General features: G+C 54.2%; 1 protein-coding gene across 1 annotated transcript in view; it reads right to left on the reverse strand.

Moving 5' to 3' along the window:
* Positions 1-1,977: 1,977 nt before the first annotated feature.
* Positions 1,978-19,324, reverse strand: part of IQSEC3 (IQ motif and Sec7 domain ArfGEF 3) — a 105,959-nt gene continuing 88,612 nt past the window's right edge. Inside the window, exons 8-14 of the mRNA XM_008160665.3 lie at positions 14,845-14,984; positions 13,552-13,677; positions 11,455-11,554; positions 11,148-11,309; positions 8,133-8,225; positions 5,766-5,815; positions 1,978-2,412 (exon numbers count right to left, since the gene is read on the reverse strand). Of these exons, the coding sequence (XP_008158887.2) occupies positions 1,978-2,412; positions 5,766-5,815; positions 8,133-8,225; positions 11,148-11,309; positions 11,455-11,554; positions 13,552-13,677; positions 14,845-14,984 (1,106 nt within the window). The remainder of the gene's footprint in view (positions 2,413-5,765; positions 5,816-8,132; positions 8,226-11,147; positions 11,310-11,454; positions 11,555-13,551; positions 13,678-14,844; positions 14,985-19,324) is intronic.

The following is a 19,324-nucleotide window of genomic DNA, read 5'->3' on the forward strand; positions in this document are numbered from 1 at the left end:
ACTCCCTTCCTTCATAACTCATAGTCCCTGCTGCCCACCCATTAACTTCCACTCTATTTCGAGGCCCCCTTATTCAAGATTCATTCACTCCCACCCCAACTCTGCTCCTGCTCTCCGCTGGCACTCTTTACGGGCGATCCCTGCCCTGGCCACGGGGATCACAGCATCAGAAATGTCGGAATTTGTGGCCCCATCTGTCAGCCACTCTGTTCTGAAAGGCTCTGATTGGAGTGTCCTTGTTACAGTAGAGACACAAGAGAGGGACCAGGACAACAAGGACAAAAGCAGCTCTGCTGGGGAGCCACACGGAGGAGACAGCAAATTGGTCACAAGTTACGGATCCCAGGATGACAAAGACAGGGCTAGAAATAAACTCGCTGGGTGACGCCATAATGACGTTTGGTGACCACACACATACACATGAAACCAGGTCAGCTGGAAGCTCTGAGCGCGGGGGAAGAATCGGGGTCTCCTAGCTGGCCCAGGGCACTGCATTTGGGGCGTGGGGTAGGGTCACGGAGAAGCACACTCACATTAGACCTGGCCCACGTTCACTTCCACCTCTGGGGACACTTGGATAATGGGCGCCAAGTAGGAGGGGAGCTCGACGAAGGACAGCACTGGAATGATGGCCCAGGACTGGAATCTGGCCCGGCTTGGACAGACACTTCATGAAAGGGCGTGACTGGGGCCCTGGTATCTTCTGAGGCCTTTGAGGGGGCTGCCCAGGCTCTGTGGGGTCACCTAAAGGTTGACTTCCCAATGCTATTTGGCTCTGAGGGGGGTCGGTGAGACCCACTTTGCGCTCCTTTGCAATTTTGAGGGTGCAGGGACTCTGCAGGAGGCGGGCCTGGTGCCTTCCTGGGGGAGGTGGGGAGCTGGGAGGTTTAAAGGCTGAGGGGCAAGTTTGGGATGGCAGCAGGGGAAATGCAAGTCCCTGTGGAGCACCTGCTTCTCCCGCCCACTTCTGCATCCACATCCCTCGTGGAGGCCACAGGAGCCATGTGAGAGGGAGCCCGGCTCTCCCCATCCACCTCCTCTGGCTGCATTTGCCCCTGGGCACACCACGGCCCCTGCTCCCTGTCTCCACTGCCACAGGGGAAGAAACCAACCCCTCTATTTCCAGGCCCCGGTGCACATTTTGCGTTGGCCGGGTGTTATTTGGGGCTGGGGAACTAAAACCCTAAAAAGATTCATTTTAGATAAAATGACCTCATGGTTCCACAGCCGGTTGGACTGACCTAGAGAGAGCTGAGACGGGTGCCCCTCCTCCCTCCCTTTCGCAAAGCTTTCCTGGAGTCTGCGCAGCCCTGGACAGGCAGGGCCCAGCTCCAGAGAAAGGGCAGGCGCTGGGAGGAGCGGGAGGACGTGGTCAGGACAACCAACATCCTTGGGGACAGACAGACCTCCTGCGTCTGCCAGTCGTGGGGGGCGGGGCAGGTGCAGCAGAAAAAGACCCCTCCTCACACTCCCTCCAGGGATCCAGGGACAACTCTCCTCCACTCAGTGCAGCACCTAGAGCTGAGCGGGGAGCCAGGCCACGTTCTGTCCGGTGCTGGGTGCTGGCTCCCAGCCCCTTGTTCCACCCTCCCAGCCTGAGGCCCAGGGCCCAACAGACTCAGCCTCAGGACCCAGAAGCTGGGTCGGTCCTCAGTTCTTGTCCCCTGCAGTCCATGGTCCACGTGGTGAGTGGTGGCAGGAGGAGGAGGAGGCCGGGCCCTGCGGCTGTGCAGGGCCCAGGAGGATGCAGCGGTGTCTCCAGATTTAAGGGAGGGGGTGTTCGACTGAGTAAGGGAAGCATGTCCGGTGAGGCAAACCCAGGTGCCAGGGATTGGGGTTCTTTTCCAAAACAATGGAGATGGTGACCAGGAACACAGCGTGCCAGGGTGCGGGGAGCAGGGAAGGGGCGGCCGGGGCTCCTGGGTACAGCCCAGGGACCCTGGTGGCAGCCCCCTGGGGCAGCAGTGCGGGGACAGTCTACACCAGGCTCCTGGAGCCGCTGGAGTAGCGGCGCCTGTGCAGCAGGGAGCCCGGCGGGCAGTACTGGTGAGGGTGGTTGTAGGGGGGAGGGGGTGGGGGCAGCGGGGGCTGGTGGATGACCTTGACCGGGGAGCCCGGGCCGCCCAGGGGTGTGGAGCCGCAGGAGTCGGAGGAGGAAGAGGCGTAGCAGGAGAGAGCCTGGCTTAGCAGGGGCTCCATGCGGGCCAAGCAGGGCTTGTCCAGGACAATGACCTTGACAATTTGCTGACACTGCACCAGGGTCCCTGGGGGCGTGGGTGGTGATGGCGGCAACGGCGGGGGCTGCTCTCTCAGGGGGCTAGGCTGCGGGTCTGGCGGTGGCACCGGAGCTCTCCTCTCGGCCCCCAGCCCGGAGTTGTGTTGGGACGTTTGAAGCCTGTTGTGAATTGACACCTAGTTTAGAAACAGCCAGAGAAGCATGAAATGTTACAAGACTAATTCCCAGCTACTAGAACTGGCTACCCTGAGCCTCCCTTCTCCCCTTCCCTGGCTCCTGTGCCCATTAGGGGCTCTCAGCCCTCACCTTGACCCACTCCCCAGCTCTCCACCAGAGGAAAACTGGCAGCCAACAGAGGTTCCCACCCTGCAGTCAAGAGACTGATGTGTTCTGCCACCCACCATGAGCAGCCAGAGTTCTCTCGGCCTCAGTCTCCTCATCTGTGAGATGGGCGGTTGGAACATAGACTCACTCAGGTTCTGCACCGCTCTGCAGTCTGACTCATGGCCCTGCTGGGTGGCTTTGGGCTGTGGGTAAACTTCTCCCCACCTTCCTCTCTACCAGCTTCTGAGCTTGAAAAATTGGGGTCAGGGTCTCTGCTCCCTCCCTGCCTCCCAGGTGTGTTGAGAGCCAAGGGAGGACTCAGGGACAGGGGTAAGCACCTGAGACTTCCCAGCCCTCTCCTTCCTCTGGCTTTGTTAGAGGGGAAGCCTCATGGTCACTGTAGACATCACGAAGGCACCCAAACCCCAGAATGCCAGGGACCCTGAGGGGTGATGTGCACCTCCCTCTTCCCCCAGACTCCCAAGGCCATGACCACACATTCAAGAGCAGCCCAGAGAGCAAAGGCCAGAGTTCGATCCCCAGCTGCCTTTCTGGCCCAACCTGGATCCTGGTTAAACTTATTCTGCTGCAGGAGGGGGTGCCCAGAAAGGACCCTAATCCCTATCTCCTAGGTGGGGAATGAGGAGGTGGTCCCCTCCCTCGGGCCATGGAGATCACTATGAACCAGTCTGGCCTCTTCTTGCTAGCAGGGGGAGGGGGAGGAAATGGGTGGAAGAGAGGCTGGAGGATCTGGAAGGAGAGGGTCTCCAGATACTACAACCCCCTCCCGACACCTGAGCCCTTTGGGGGTGGCCGCGCCCCTGCTCTCTGAGGATGTTTTCTACTGTCCTTGGAGCCACCACCCAGGACAGGCTGCTCCAAGCCCAGGAGGATCCAGGCTACAGGAGGGGACCTTATCCCCAGGCCTAGACCAGGAAGGCCCAGGCCAAAACGATCTTAGGGCCCTAACCAGCAGATCTTAACCCTATTTATTGGCAAAAGGTGCAATTTCAGGGACCTCCCCCCCCCTTCCTGGGTCCCCTCTCCCAGTGGACTGTGTCCCTCTCCACAGCTCTGAGCCCCATCTGTCTGCCCTTCCATAGTCACATGCCCCAGCCATGCTCAGCATGTTGCAGTCTTTACTCTTCATTCTCAACCTCCAGCCTTGGCAGCACTTTCCTGGCCTGAGATCCCCCCAAACTAATGAAGGGGCCCCTGAGCCCTGCACTGCCCTGCCAAGACACAGGGCGGGCAGAGAGCGTGGCTGGGCCACTTCCCTCCTGGGGAGCCCTCTGTGGCCCTCACTTGGGCAGAAGGCCTCTGTCCACTGCTGCTGGGGGGTCGGGGGGAAACACGCTCCCTTCCCCACCTGCTCATATTCTGACCTACTTCCCAGGAGAGAAGTGGCTAAGACAGCAGGGGCGGGCTTGTGTCCCTTCTGCTCCCCCCACCCCTCGAGACTCTATGGCTGCCCCATCCCCAGGCAAATGCCTAGCTGCCCCAGTCCAGACCCGCTGAGCCCTCTTCCCCCTCCTCCCCAGCTTCCCCCATGTAGCCCACAGCTCTGGACCTCATCCTGCCCCCCTAGTCACCTCCCCTTTCTGATCCCACCTCCATTGTCTCACCTCCCCCCTCCCCACCCCAGCCTGACCCCTCATCTTTAACAGTAAGTGAAGAGCAGGAAGTGAGTGACAGCAAAACATTTTCTCATTCTGACCCCCTTCTCACCTCCCTGCTGAAGGAAGAAAGGAGAGAGAGAGAGAGAGAGAGAGAGAGAGAGAGAGAGAGAGAGAGAGAGAGATTGAGGATGGAACATGAGTAGCAGCCCGGAAGATGGAGAAGCGCCTGCCAGAGGGGCTTGGCCAGGCAATGAGGAATGACAGAGAGAGGGCAGAGGACAAAAGAGCTCAGGGTCCAGCTGAGAGGGCGGGGCAGCGAGGCTGCCCTCTGTGCGGGGAGCAGAGGCTGGCAGGGCCCTGGGGCTAGCTGGGGGTGGCAGCCTTGCAGATAGCCACATGGCCCTCTGGGGAGGGCTGGCGGGGAGAACGGCCATCAGAGTGCTTGTCCTCCCTGGGCAGGTCCGGCTAAGGTGCGGGCAGGCTGGCAGAACAAACCCGAGGGCTGGCAACTTCGCGTGTTTATCTGCAAGGCTAGAGAATGGGCAGCTGCAGGAAGATGGGGAGCGGAGGGGGCAGGGGATGGAATACCCACCCTGGGGGCTTGTCAGCTGCTGGGGCAGGAAGCTCCTCGGTGTAAAGGTGCCTCCTCCAGACACAGGTGTGTGGGAGATGGGGGCCACGGGGAGCGAGGAGACACTGGGCTCCCCTGGGTATCCTGGGGCTTCCCTGAGCTTAGTCAGGCTGGTGGGGGCAGGCCTCCTTCCCCAGACCTCTACGTGGGGGCTCCTCCAGCTTGGGGGCGGGGTGGGAAAGGAGGTGTCTGTGTGAGCAGCTAGTGGTCCCTGGAGGCTTGGCAGAAAAGGAGCGAGGAGGCTCATTGGGGTTTGAGGGGAGCCAGTGCAGGAGGACAGGGGCCCAGCAAGGCTCGCAGCGGCAAGCAGGTGACTCTTGGTGCCTGGGGAGGAGTGGCTGCGGCTGCTGCTCCCCCAGTCCTTCCTATGTGGCTTGAGGATGGGCTCCCCTCTCACATGGACAGTCTCCAGGGAGATCAGCTCTCCCCCGCAGAAAACCCCTAAGACAACCCCAATGTATTCTGCTTCGTTTTCTCCTGCACACACCCTACCCTGTGGCCCACTTTCCAGATGGACCAGCGGTTCCAGGGAGAAGCTCTGACCTCCAGCTTCTCCAAGAGGCACCGGAGGGCAGGGTCCCAGAGGCATGGGGTGTGGTGTGAGGATATTGGGTTCTCTGATACAGGGGGTCAGTGAGCAGTGTGCTGGTGGCGTGGGCTTGGGGGGCGTGTGGGAGGGCTTCATCTGTAGGGTGTTAGTCTGGGAGCTGGGCCTTGGAGGGCAATCAGCTGGGCCAGGCTGGGGGTGGGAGGAAGTGCTGCAGCTAACTAGGCGCTGAACAGTGGCATTACCCATGCTAGCGGTAACTTTTAATTGTATCTCTTGAAATTGGTAAAATGGTGAGTCGGGCTGGGGAGGCATTGATTAATACCTGAGAAGAGAAACAACAGAGACAGTGAGAAGGACAAGCGGGGGCACAGAACCACTCACCGGGGCAACCAGGCCTCCACTCACCTCCACCGTGCTCTCCGAAGGCCTCTCGCCCAGCGCAGCTTCCCTTTTGGCTTTGAATGCAAAGAGCACAGGGCTCATTCTCCACCCTCCCGATACAAACCCCCGCCCCTCCTGCCCTCCTACCCCTCCAACTGAGCATGCCTACAACGAGAGGGCGTGGTGGGGGAGACTCTGGGTGCCACGCCACTCCTGACGGAGATGCAGCCAGGTCAGTGGCCTGGCAGGGGAGCCCAGCTGTGTGACCCTGGGCGAGATGTCACACCTCTCCGAGCCTCCACAGACCAGAAGATCTCTGAGGTTCCGTCTAACGTGGGCATTGTGGAGCCTCCTCGACACGGACTGTGCAGGCTGGTTATGAGCCGGCATTGGTTCTTGGCTCCCAGAAACACAAGGAGGCTCTACTGGGCATTAGTGGGCACCACGTTCATCCGTCTCCTTCAAACAGGCTCCCTGTGTGAGGGAGGGGCCACGTCCCTTCTTTGTTCCCATCCCTGCTGCTTGGCCCGCTGGTGGGGCTTCAGTGAAGTGAGGCTGCCAAGCCCTCACCGCAGGGCCGGGCACCGAGAGCCCATGATGGCTCTGGAATTGTACAACGGTGGGTGACGGCCTGGCGCAGCCCCAGAGACCCTGTGGACCCCCAGGGACAACGTGATGACTTTTTCTGGCCCAGTCATCTTCCTTCCCTGCCCATCCCACCCAGCAGGCATTCCGGGGCTCCTCTGCCAGAACCCCTCTTAGTCTCACACCCCTGGGGCGGGGGAGGTTGTCAGCTCCCACGCTGCTCTCATCCCTCTGCTTTCTGTAGCACAAAAGGGAGCTGGGCCAGTGTTTGGGATCAAGCATTTGGAGGCCCCTGACGGACAGGGCCTGGGGGACAGGGCCTGGAGGGACAGGGGCTGGGGGACAGGGCCTGGGGGACAGGGCTTGGAGGGACAGGGCCTGGGGGACAGGGCTTGGAGGGACAGGGCCTGGGGGACAGGGCCTGGGGGACAGGGCCTGGGGGACAGGGCCTGGGGGACAGGGCTTGGAGACACAGGGCCTGGGGGACAGGGCTTGGAGGGACAGGGCCTGGGGGACAGGGCCTGGGGGACAGGGCTTGGAGGGACAGGGCCTGGGGGACAGGGCCTGGGGGACAGGGCTTGGAGGGACAGGGACTGGGGGACAGGGCCTGGGGGACAGGGCTTGGAGACACAGGGCCTGGGGGACAGGGCTTGGAGGGACAGGGCCTGGGGGACAGGGCCTGGGGGACAGGCCTGGAGACGCACGCTTGGTCTGACCAGGGCTGCAGCTTCAGAGAGGCAGCTGGGCTGCACAGTGTGCAGTGGGCTGTCAGGGAGTCACTCACAGCTGTGACTCAGCTTTGGAGTTCAACAGCTGCGGAAACAAGCAGCTGTGACCTGACAGAAAGAAAGGGCCGGCTGAAAGCAGGCGGGGCGTGGGGTGGGGAGAATCACGAATGCATGATGGCAGGTCAAACTCCAGTACAGAAGGTGACATCACAGTGAGCATCTCCATGCAGCTCAAAGAGCCCTCGTCCGGCCTAGAAAACGAATCCCATCTCCCAGCTGGTGTGACTCGCCCTGTGAGCACGTCTGTTGCAGCAGCATGGCATCCTGGCCGTCACTGAGGGTTGGACCAGCATGAAACCCACTGGAGTTTCTCGGCTCAAGCCGATGTCTTGCTAGGACCCTGGCTCCGCCGTGCTTAGCGCGGGACACACAGCAGGCACTCATAAGTGTTTGTTGCACGTAAGAAAGAATAGGCGCCTGAATGAATTAATGAGCGCATAGTTCTGGGTAGTTTGCTGGGGGTTTGATGCGATGGGTTTTTAATTCTCATGCCACCTCTCCTAATCCTTTTTCATTTGGGACTGTGAAGGTGGAGTAAGTCCTCCCTGAAGGTGGGGGTGAGGGGAGAGCAAGGGAGGGAGGTAGAAGGTGTCCGGAAGCAGGCCTAGGAGCATGGCCAATGCGGGTATAAAGCCGAAAGTTGGCTTCATTTGTCTGGAGTGAATAATTCAACACCCCCGTGACCAGCAGTCTTCCGAGAGCCTGGGTGTGTGAGGGCAGAAGGCGTCCTCACTAGGGCCAGGACTCTCAGGGCTCAGGCCTGTCCCCCCATGGTGGGCAGCAGGTGGACGCCAGGCCGTGGGGCAGTCTCTCTCCTTCCTCCTCACTCCCACTCTGAAGGCCCCATGGGAGTAAGCCTGGAGCTCCTCAGCAGGGAGAAATGGCCATGGAAACGAGCACTTCCCTCACCCAGATCCCCGGGAAGCCAAGCCCAGGGGCGGTAAGTGGCCTCCGTGCCCTCCCTGGCCCAGCCATCCAGGCCTGGGGCCTGAAACTCCAGAGCAGGGCCAAGGCTCACCTGTAGGCGATCCCTGCTTCAACTGTGGATCCACCTGGGCTCCTCCAGACTTGAAGGAGCGTGTCTTTGCTCCCTGCTGCTTCTCCAGCTCCCCTAGGGAATGGAGAGGCTCATGAACAGAGAGAAACCCTAACCTCAACCACAAGAAAAAAAACACGAAGAAGCAGAGAGAGCAGGATGAGGACGAATCCTTGACACAGGCTACAAAACGTGGGCCTCAGGGTCTGGCACCCCACTTCATGGCAATTACTACCCTCTGGAGCCTCAGTTTCTTCATCTGTATTTGGGGATGAAATATCTGCTTGACTGTAGAAGAGGTTGAGAAGAGGAAGGAGGGCTGTGTGGGTTTGAATCCTGGTTCTGATACTTTCTGTGTAGCTTTAGGCAAGTTACTGAATTTCTCCATGCCTCACCTGAGGGACAGCAGTGCCCAGTTCAAAGCATCATTAAGGGGATTTACACGAGAAAATATATAGAGGCACTTAGAACAAGACCTGGCGGTGGCAAGTGCTCAATAAATACCTTTCATTACAACGTGTAAGACGCACTTGGCACAGCAGACTTTGGCGACGTCTAGCCCGCCCGCCATGCTCCCCAGGGCTCTGAGCCCCCAGCCTGCGGTGCTTCCACAGTGTCTTCTGAGTCTCCCCAGGAGAGACCCACGTGCCCGGGGAGGAGGGGGTCTGTCGGTGCTGCACAGCCCGCATGGCCAGGGCATCTGTCTTGGTACTCAACTGAGTTTGGTACTCAATTTCAATTTTTCTCTCTAGACTGTAAACCCGTTCCTCCTTGTTCTCTGGGTGCTGCTAGAGAACTGCCAGCTACCATCCTTGGAGATTTGACAGTCATTATTAAATCACTCCAGCTTCTCTCTTCCAGGAGACATAACTCAAGTTCCTTTTATTAAAGCTATTCTCCTGGGTCCCATTTCCTGCCTCTCTGGTTGTCTATAATCCAGGGACACAGACTGCAAACCCCCGAACCAAAACCATTTGTCCTGACTGCCTGAACCACAGCATCAATCAATACGAAATACCTTTACTGAACTGAGCTTCGTTCCTCTCCCCGCAGAGGCGTTTTCTCGGCTTTGGGGAAATTGGTGCTCAGTAAACGGTAGCTGCGGCTGATTTTCATTTCCTCCTTTCTCCTTGACCCCCTGCCTCCCCACCCAGCCCTGCATCTTCCCTCAGCTCGCCTTTCCTTCCTCCTCATCTGAAGAATAAGAGCTAGATGTCTCTCCCCACGTCCCTCCCCTCTAGACAGCAGGAGAGGATATTCAGCTCCTGGCATACAGATTCTGGCGATGTCTACTCCTTTGTACTCGGGGGAGATACACGTTGTCTGCTCGCAGGCGGATGGGAAATGCTGTGGCTCCCCAGGGCGATGTGGAGCCACCTGTGACATTCTGACAGTGAGAGCAGTGAAGCCATTTCAGGGTGTGTCCTTGAGAATGTTCAACATCAGCGGCCGAGGTAGCATCTCCGAACACGCAGCCCAGCCCTCTTGAAAAGAGGCTGCTGGTTACACTGTGAGCTCTAGCAGGCCAACGCGTGCCGGAAGGGAATTTACACACCCGCCCTCCACCCAGTGACTGGAGTGATACAGTCTGGTCTAGTGCAGTCTTCTTGTTTTAACTTGATTTACTTTTGGTTGTTTTCTTAGGAGATTGTCAACAAATCCTCTGTTCTCCCTCCCAGAGTGGAAAGTACCTCAAAATCAGACAAATGCAAATTCCAGCTCCTCTGCTTTTAATATGCATGACCTTGGACATACCCGCTAACGTCTCTGTCTTATCTGGCAAATGGGGACAATGCACCCACTGCGCAGCATCTGTGTGAGGATTAGGGGAACCTAAGAAACTGCCTGGCACATAGTAGGTGATCCCAAACAATGATTAAAAAGCAATACTATGTAATACAGCCCTGGCTCAAAAACTCCCACTGCCTCTCCTGTTGTGTAGTAGATTTCTATGATTTTATTTTAATCATCACTAGAGGATATGTTTATTGATTTTGAGAGAGAGAGAGAGAGAGAGAGAGAGAGAGAGAGAGAGAGAGAGAGAGAGAAAGAGGAGAAACATTGATTGGTTGCCTCCCTTATGCACCCCGACTAGTGATTGAACCCACAACCTAGGAATGTGCTCTGACTGGGAATCGAACCTGCAACCTTTTGGTGTATGGGACGGTGCTCCACCCAACTGAGCTACCAAGCCAGGGTACATTTGTATGATTTTAGAAATACTTTTCAACTAAGTGGCTGTGTAAGGCAGACCTGAAGTTTAGTTTTATGTTCTGTTTTACTTTCTGAATCCATTCTTGTCTGAAAGGCTATCTGAAGCCACGGCAGTGCTTAAACAGTAAAAGCTTGCAAATGCACATAAGTAAAAAAGCAACCACTAAACCAGAGTCCCATGTTTTCTAACCGCCTGAATTGGAGCAGTCAAGAATCAAGGCTTCCTTAGAGGAACAGAAAGACCACGGGGAGGGGCAGGCGGAAAACCAGCCTGGGCTCTTCTAAAGCGCGGGATGAAAGCAGACGAGAGAAATGGAACAACCAGATGTAATGTGTGAACCTGGGCTGGGTCCAGGGGAAGAGGCTGCACAGGGAATCTGATGGGACAGAAGCCGGGTCCGGACCTCTTTGGTTTGCAGGCCTGGCTTGGCCAGCTCGCTCAGTGTCCCGTCCAACCAGCGGAGTTCTCACTTGCAAGGGGCGCATCTGCAGCCCACGGCCTGGCCGGGTGCGCACACGCACACGCACACAGCTCTAGCCGACCTCCCTTTACTGGAGAAGAAACCAAAGAGCAGTGCAGCCGCGGGGAGCCGCGACGGTGCAGTGGGCCGGGGAGGGTTCCGGACGGCAGGAGGGTCCTTGGCTCACCCCGCACTCACTCCAAAGTGGGGGAAGGAGGCAGAGCATGTCTGTCTACAAGCCCACTCTGTCCCTTGCTGACTGGGAGCTGGCCCGCCCGCCCTGCCGACCACCTCAGGAAGCCTGGGTTGACGGTGTCCTTACACTCTATCCGGATCTGCTCCAGTTCCGTCACCTCCGCGATGGACTCCTTCAGGTCCTCCACAAACTTCTGCATCTCGTCTGAGCCCAGGGCACAGAAATGCAGCACCTGCTTCTTCTCAGAGCCCGAGAGCGGGGTCGCCAGGGTGATGCCATGAGAGTAATCTGGAAACCAGACCCAGGCCCAAGGGCCGTGAGCAGCAGCGGGCGAGGCTGGAGGCAGCCGGCTTGCTTGCCCCTCCCCCCTCCCTACAGCCCTCAACTCCCCCCAACCATCCTGTGCCGCATCTCTGGGTGCCCGGAGACTCACACTCATTCTCAAAGAGGTGGAACTGCATGCCCAGCAGGCCCACCGACTTGCAGAAGGTGTATGTGGAGGAGCTCTTCTTCTTCGGGCAAAGCTTGAGGATCTGTCCGGGAGAGGGAGACAGATGCACTGGCGGGTGTTCACAGGCGTGTGCCCGGATGCATGGACCTCCAGGGACGATCCTGAACACACAAGCAGACGCACGCAACGATACATGCACACACATGCACACTTATGTACTTAGGATACATTCACACACATGTACATATTCATCTACATCTGCACACACATATCCACGTATATAAACGGCCCCCTGCATCAAAATGTGTGTGTGTGTGTGTGGGTGTGTGTGTGTGTTTACTGCATAAGACCCTCCAGTGGCTATTCCCACTGCACTTAGAAGAAGCCCCGCCACACTTCCTGCCCCACCCGCCCTGGTCCCTGCCTTACTCTGGCTTATGCTCAAGCCACCCTCTCGTCCTTTCTGTAGCTTGCACAGGGCAGGCTCAGTCCACCGCAGGCCCTTTGCTCATGCTATTTCCTTTGCACACAGCTTTCCGCACAGCGGGGTTACTCTCATTACTTAGATCTGAAATGAAATGCTGTCTCCTTAGAGGTTCCTTCCTTGAGCATCCTATCTAAAAAACAAACAAAATAAACAAACAAAAAAGTCCACCGTAACACCAGTCACTCCTGATCCTATCACCCTGTTTTATTTCTTCATAGCACCTTCCTCTCAATTTGATATTATCTTCTTTATTTGTCTTCTTAATTATTTTTTAAAATCTCCCTTCTCTACTAAAATGAAAACTCTGTAAGCCAGTTGCTCAATACACAAAATATTGAGCACCTCCCATGAGCTGGACTCTGGGGACACAGTAGAATGGGAGACAGAGAGCCCTGCCCTCAGGATGCTTATCCGTGGAGGAGGATTGGCTGGGTCAATAAAGCACAATAAGGGAAAAAAAAAAGAAAAGAAAGTGAAGAAATGGATAAATAAGGCAATTTCAGAAACTGAGAAGTGTTTTGAAGAAAATGAAATAGGGTAAGGATTAGACAGTGGCTGGCAGGTTCCCTTGCTAGGTGAGCAGGGAGGGCTTGTGTAAGGAGGTGATGCTCAAACTGAATGCAGGGAGGGTGGTGGCACAGGTGGGAGAGGTGGGGTGAGGGGAGGAGCTTTTCAAGCGGATGGAGCAGCAAGAACAAAGGCTGTGATGGAATGAGCCTGGCCCATGAGAGGCAGCCTGCGGGGCCCAAGGTGCCAGAGCAGCCAGGGAAGGGGGGGTGGGGCAAGAGGTCAGAGGTCCTGGAGGCCCATGGGACTTCCTTCTCCTGCACCAGAAGCCAGGGTCAGGTCTGAAGCATGGCAGACAGGCCTGATCTGCACTCTGGAAGGACCACTCCTGGCTGTGGCAGATGCGTCCTGCGTGTGATCGTTGGATCTGGGATAGTTTTATTAGAGGTAGTGCCAACAAGACTCATGGATAGAGGAGATGTGGGGATTGAAGGAAAGACAGAAACTGAATCCTGTTCACCACTGTTTGCACTTAGATTAATGCCTGGCACACAGTGGGCACTCATTGAACAAGTGTGGAATGGATACCTGGCTTCAAAGACCAAAGAATGAGTACCATACAGATGTAGGCGCGTGCGCGCACACACACACATACACACACACACACACACACACACACACACACCACACCAGCACCCCTTCAGGCCCAGGGACAGCACATGCCCACTGAGGCCCACCGCCCGGCACCGTGCCCCCTGGCTGTGGGACATGAAGTGCCCCCTGCCCCCGGCCTGCCCCAGGCTTCCGCTGAACGGAGAGGAGGAGGGTCAGGATCTAGTTCATTTCCACTGCGACTGGGACATGATTTAGCCTCTCTCTGCCTCCGTTTCATCACTTGTAAGGCAGAAATGATCCCACCCACCTGAGCTACCTCACACCCCACAACGTGAAAACGCCACGAACAAGGTAAATCAGCCACTCAGTACACAGCACTCGGTGTGAAATCTGGGGGGCCCCTCCCGCCCCTCTCGGGGGTCCCTGCTGAGGCTGAGCAGGGCAGAGGAGCCCTGGGCCGGTCCGCTCACCACCAGCAGGTCGTTGAAGAGGAACACCTCCCTCTGATGTGCCGCCTGCTTCTGCAGCTTGTTCACGTCTGTCACCTCAAAGAGCCGGCTGCAGCAGACCAGGCGGCGATGGGGCACTGACAGCACCTGGAGAGAGGCACGTGCTCAGCAGGAGGCGCCCACAGCTCACGGCCCTCCCCGCCCCACAGCACCCACTTCCCAGCAGATGGAGGGCCAGGGCTCTATTACCGGCCCGAACTGACCCTAAACCTCCTCTCTCCTCACCGGGGCCCTTTCCCCTTCATCACGCTCCTTAGGGAGCACGGCTGGGGCGAAGGGCTCAGTGTGCTGGAGTAAATGAGGAGGTAAAGGGATGGGAAAGACAGTTGACAAGCGCTTTCAGACTGTTCATATCCAGTCACTGTCAACCCGTTTCCCTCCAAGACCTTCTTGTCCCAGGCTGTGGCCTGCAGGATAGCACCCCACTCCCTTTCCACTGCACACCCAATGCAAGTGTGCAAGAGGGCGGGGACTATAGGGACACCTCGAATCTGCTCCAGAGTGTAAAACAATCCACCCCAGTGGCATCTGCAGAGCAGAGACGCTGAAACCTCAGCATACGGGCTCTGGGCAGAACGGGCCCTCCCTGCACACACTGGGCGCGGAGCCAGTGCACAGCCTCCACCAGGTCCCCAAAGTGCCCCCCAGCAGTTCAGGGAGAGGAACTGAGACAGACCCCAGAACTGACACCACACCCTTTGTATTTACGGCAGAAAGAGCCCCCGCTGGCATGCAAGTAGAGCAGTAAACTACAGAGAACGCTCACCTTAAAAATCACTGCAAAACCACAACCTATTTCCTGTGACACAGTCACAACTGAAGGGCACCCCAGTGGTTCAAGACTCCACAGTCCAAAGCCAACGTTAGCCCATCCCCTGTGTCTATCCAGTAGGACCAGCCAGGCGTGCATCCTTCCAGTAGGACCAGGCGTGGATCCTATCCAGTAGGACCAGCCAGGCGTGCCCAGGATCCACCCCTTCCTAAACCTCCCTATTTAGCCGTCCAGATGCTTTAACCCTAGAGCACTGGGCAGCTGCAGCAGCTGGAGCAAGAGGCAGTGACGCAAGGGAAAAAAGAGGGTGCAGTCTACGAGACACAGCAGGGACTCAGTAACTACTAAGTGCAAGAGTAAAGGAAAAGTGTTTTTGAACGGCAAGGAGGAGACCGAGAGATGTCAGGAAGAAAGAAATGAGAGGAGAGGTGATGGGGAGCTTAGTGAACCCCCAGGGGTACCGTTCTACAGCGGGCACTCACTGTCTTCATGCCCACGATGGACTTCTCCACCTTGGTGACATACGTGACGTGGTCCTCATTGGACTTGAGCTCCTTCTGCTGTATCCTTTCGTAGATGCCCACCACCAGCTCCCTGGGGATGTCTGCGCCATCATCCACACCTGCGGTGAGAGAAAGGAGGCGGGGTGGGGAGGAGGGAGGTGTCAGAGGCTTGAAGCCAGAGAGGGGAAGCCCCCTTCCAGACTGATGCCCTTAAAGAGTAGCTTTGATTTTGCCCTGTCCCTGCTCCAATGCCTTCAATGGCTGGCACCCATATCCATTACATTAAGGACAAACCCTTAGCCAGGCACCAGAACTGCTATAATATGGCCCCACATTTCCAGCCTCGTCTGGAATGAGGCAACGAGGCAAGGTTCTGCTGTTCCAGAACCTGCATTCCCACCTCCCAGGCCTTTCCCCCCATCTCCAAATGCAGCCTCCCTGTTCCTGCCATGTGCCTTTGCTTCTGCCGTCCACCTCTCCTCCCCCGTCCCACCATGAGAGCATGCTGAAGGCCAATGTTCTGTCTTATTTCCTTTAGAATTTCCCCCCTCCCAGGCTTTTCCCTCCCTCCCAATAGGGAGAATGGTGCTCAGTGATTAGTTGTTGAGTGGGTGACAAGATTCTTCCCTCACTGGGAAGGTGGAGGTAGTCAGACATTGAATGACAGAGGCAGCCCTGTGTGCAATGCAGGTAAGGAGACCCTGTACCCATCTCCTACTTCACAGTAATGGTAAAACTCTGGTAACAAACAACACTAACAGGAAATATATCAACATGAAAACAAATTTCTTTAGAAGCAGAAACAGGGGCAATAAAAAATTCTGATTTTTCCTAAATCTTTAATAACAGTACACTTTTTTGATAAGAGGAAGAAATTGAAAATTAATCAACTTTGTCCTTAAAGGAGTTTCCCTACAACCGAGAGGACATTCACCTTCTGTGAGCAATTCTCTGTATTGACCCTGCTTCTTCCGTATCTGTACTTGGTCCTTAAAGGTGGGCTAATGGGCCATGCAGCACCCCGGGGGGCCTGAGAGAAATCTGGCTGGGGCAAGACAAAGCAGGGATCGAGACGGAATACACAGGGGCCCCCAGGTAAGGATGGAAGGTTGTACATCTCTTTCTGAATATTCTGGTAAAAAGGAATTTTTAAAAGAGGCTACACCCACAAAGATGAAGAGGAGGGGACGACGTGATGGCACCAGCGGGCCTGGAAGGCAGATGAAGGAGTGACTGGATTAGCAAACCTAAGAAAGTGGACACTGAAGAACCACAGAACCTAGAAGGGCTCTAGAGTTGGCGGCAATCGGATCTCTTAAAGTGGAGGTGAAGGTGGGCTGGAAACAGGAAAATAGGTTGAAAATCTAGAAAACATTTAGGTTTTCCTATCCCTTCCTCCACTGCAGCAGAACACTGAAGGCTAATCCTCTGAAAGGGCTGAGCCAGGAACTCTGGGTTGCGGGTCCCTCCTTTAAGCCCATCCAAAGGAGGGAGTCTGTGCTGAAAACTGGGGGTAGAACTGATGTCTATATATTAAGAGACCCCCCCCCCCCTCAGCCCTATTCATTCACAAAGATCTCAGAATGTTGGCAGCCAGACTCATAGCCTTTGGACAACAGATTGGACATTTCTCTCCAACCAGCACAAGATACTGTAGTAGGGGTCCCTCAATGAAACAGCTCAACTAAACCACCCTATGATTAGTCCACCATTCAGCAGCCCGCCCATACTCACAGAGTATTTTATCAGCTGTTTAGTGGCTCACTCTTAAATATAAATGGACACCCATTCATCAACTACATATGAGAAAGAAGTGTGGGAAAAACAGAAAACGGAAGCCAGAAGAAATAGAGGCAAGCAGGAAGAAATTGAAACAAGCAAATAAAAATATATCATTAATGTCTCCAGAGATATATAAGAAGATATTGCATCTACAAAACAAGAATAAAATGCTACAGAAGAAGAACATTTAGAGAAGAAAAAAGGAGTTATTTAAAATGAAAAGTATGACAACAGAAACAGAAAACTTAGTAAGAGACTTGAAAGGTAAGGATATCTTCAAGAAAGTCAACTAGAAGACAAAGATGGCAGGTAGAAAACTATAAACATTAGAAGATCAAACAAGGAGATCTAACATCGGAGTAATGAGAGTTCCAGAGAAAGAGGACAGAGAAAATGGATGGTGAAATGAACAAATACAATATTTAGAAAACTTCCCACAATTGGAGGGCTTGTGCTTCTAGACTGAAGGAACAACCCAGTGCCTAGTACAATAGATTAAAAAAAAAAGAACCCACAAGGTACACCTTCATGAAAATTCAGAACAGAAAGGACAAAGAGAAGAACCTATAACTTTTCGGAGAGAGCAAGAAAAAATAATAGCAAAAGGTCAGGAATTGGAATGGCAGAGTGTTCGTTAGCATTGTCAGTTAAAAGACAATGGAGCAATGCCTTCAAAATTCAGCGTTTAATGTTTCCAATCTGGAATTCTATTCCCAAGCAGATTGCCAATCACGAGTGAAGATAGAAGCCCGGCTGGCATGGCTCAGTGGTTGAGCGTCCACATATGAACCAGGAGGTCATGGTTCGATTCCCAGCCAGGGCACATACCTGGGTTGTGAGTTCAATCCCAGTGTGGGGCATGCAGGAGGCAGCCAATCAATGATTCTCTCTCATCATCGATGTTTCTATCTCTCTCTCCCTCTCCCTTCCTCTCTGAAATCAATAAAAATGTATTTTTTAAAAAGTGATGGAATTAACCCGATTTACTTAAAAAAAAAAAAAAAGAATGAAGATAGAAAAAGATATATTCAGACACACACGTTTTCAAAAAGTTTGCCTCCAGGGTACCTTTTTTCTAGGGGGGAAAAAAAGTGTACCTTTTCTCTCTCAAAGAGGAAGCTATGAAATGTAGGCAACAGAAATCTAACACAGGAGCAAGGTGAAGGATCCCCAGACGATGGTGAAGGAAGATACCAGAATGACGGCCGTGCAGCTGTCCAGACCAGAGCAGAACTAAAGGCCCCGGGAGACACAGCTCCCAGAATATGAAACTCAGGAAATACCTGCTGGGGCTCAATGTGTGTAGAGGAACTTGACACTTGAGGTGAAGAGTTTGGAGATGAATTAATGGCAGGTACATAAAGAGCTAAACAAATGGAAAAAAGAATACAAGTATTCACTCCAAGAAAAATAGAAATAGAAAGGATTTGTAATCATTTTATACTTCAAGACTCAGCTTTGTATTATGTTTATTCAGCTTTGGATTGTGTTTAACATAAACAATGACATCACAAATATGATGCTACAAATGATGCATGGGGTTGTGACGTAATTTTAGTGGGGATGGGTTAGTGAAGGTAAATGAGAGGGCTAAATCCTTTTATTCCACTGTATCGTCTGAATGTTTATGTACCTGTCAAATTCATATGTTGAAATCCTAATGCCCAACGGTATTAGGAGGCAGGGCCTTCTGAAGGTGCTTAAGTCAGGAGGCTGGAGTTCTCATGAGTGGTATCAGTGCACCTATGAGAGAGACCCCACAGAGTCCCTCACCCCTTCCACCTGGGAGGACACAGCGGGAAGCATCAGCTAGAACCAGGAAGTGGGCTCTTGCCAGACACTGAATCTGCTTGTGCCTTGACCTTGGCCTTCCAGCCTCCAGAACTGTGAGAAATGCGCCTGTTGTTTATAATCTACCCAGACTGTGGTATTTTGTTTTAGCAGCCTGAACAGACCAAGGCAGAAATTAATAGATAACACTTAAAATTTTTTTTAAATGAGTAAGTAGCAGAGTGTGAAAGAAACCGCATACCAAAATATATGTACTGTATAATCCCGTTCATATGAAATTCCAGAACTGGCACAACTTGGCAGTGGTGATGGAAGGTCAGAGGAGTTGTTACTCAAGGGCAGGGGTATTGAATGGAACAGAACCTGGGAGAATGTTCCGATAGTGATCTATATTTAGATCTGGGTGTGATTACATAGCTGTATAGGAATATAAACATTCATCAAGATCTCAGATTTATAAACCTTACAGCATGCATTTTTTTACCAATAAAAAAAGGAATAAGAAAAAAGAAGCAGAAGGAAGCATGTAATTTAATGATATAGAAGAAACACAAGAAAGAGGGGGAAATGAAAGTGGTTGCCCCTAAGGCAGGAGAGTTGCGACAGGGGCAGGGACTGATTTAAAAAAAATATATGTATTTTTATTGATTTTTTACAGAGAGGAAAGGAGAGAGACAGTTAGAAACATCGATGAGAGAGAAACATTGATCAGCTGCCTCCTGCACACCTCCTACTGGGGATGTGCCCACAACCCAGGTACATGCCCTTGACCGGAATCGAACCCGGGACCCTTTAGTCCGCAGGCCGACGCTCTATCCACTGAGCCAAACTGGTTAGGGCTAGGGACTGATTTTTTTAGTAACCCTTGTAGAATTATTTGACTTTA

The sequence above is a fragment of the Eptesicus fuscus genome, chromosome 7 (genome assembly GCF_027574615.1).
Source record: "Eptesicus fuscus isolate TK198812 chromosome 7, DD_ASM_mEF_20220401, whole genome shotgun sequence".
In the NCBI taxonomy this organism is placed as follows: Eukaryota; Metazoa; Chordata; class Mammalia; order Chiroptera; family Vespertilionidae; genus Eptesicus; species Eptesicus fuscus.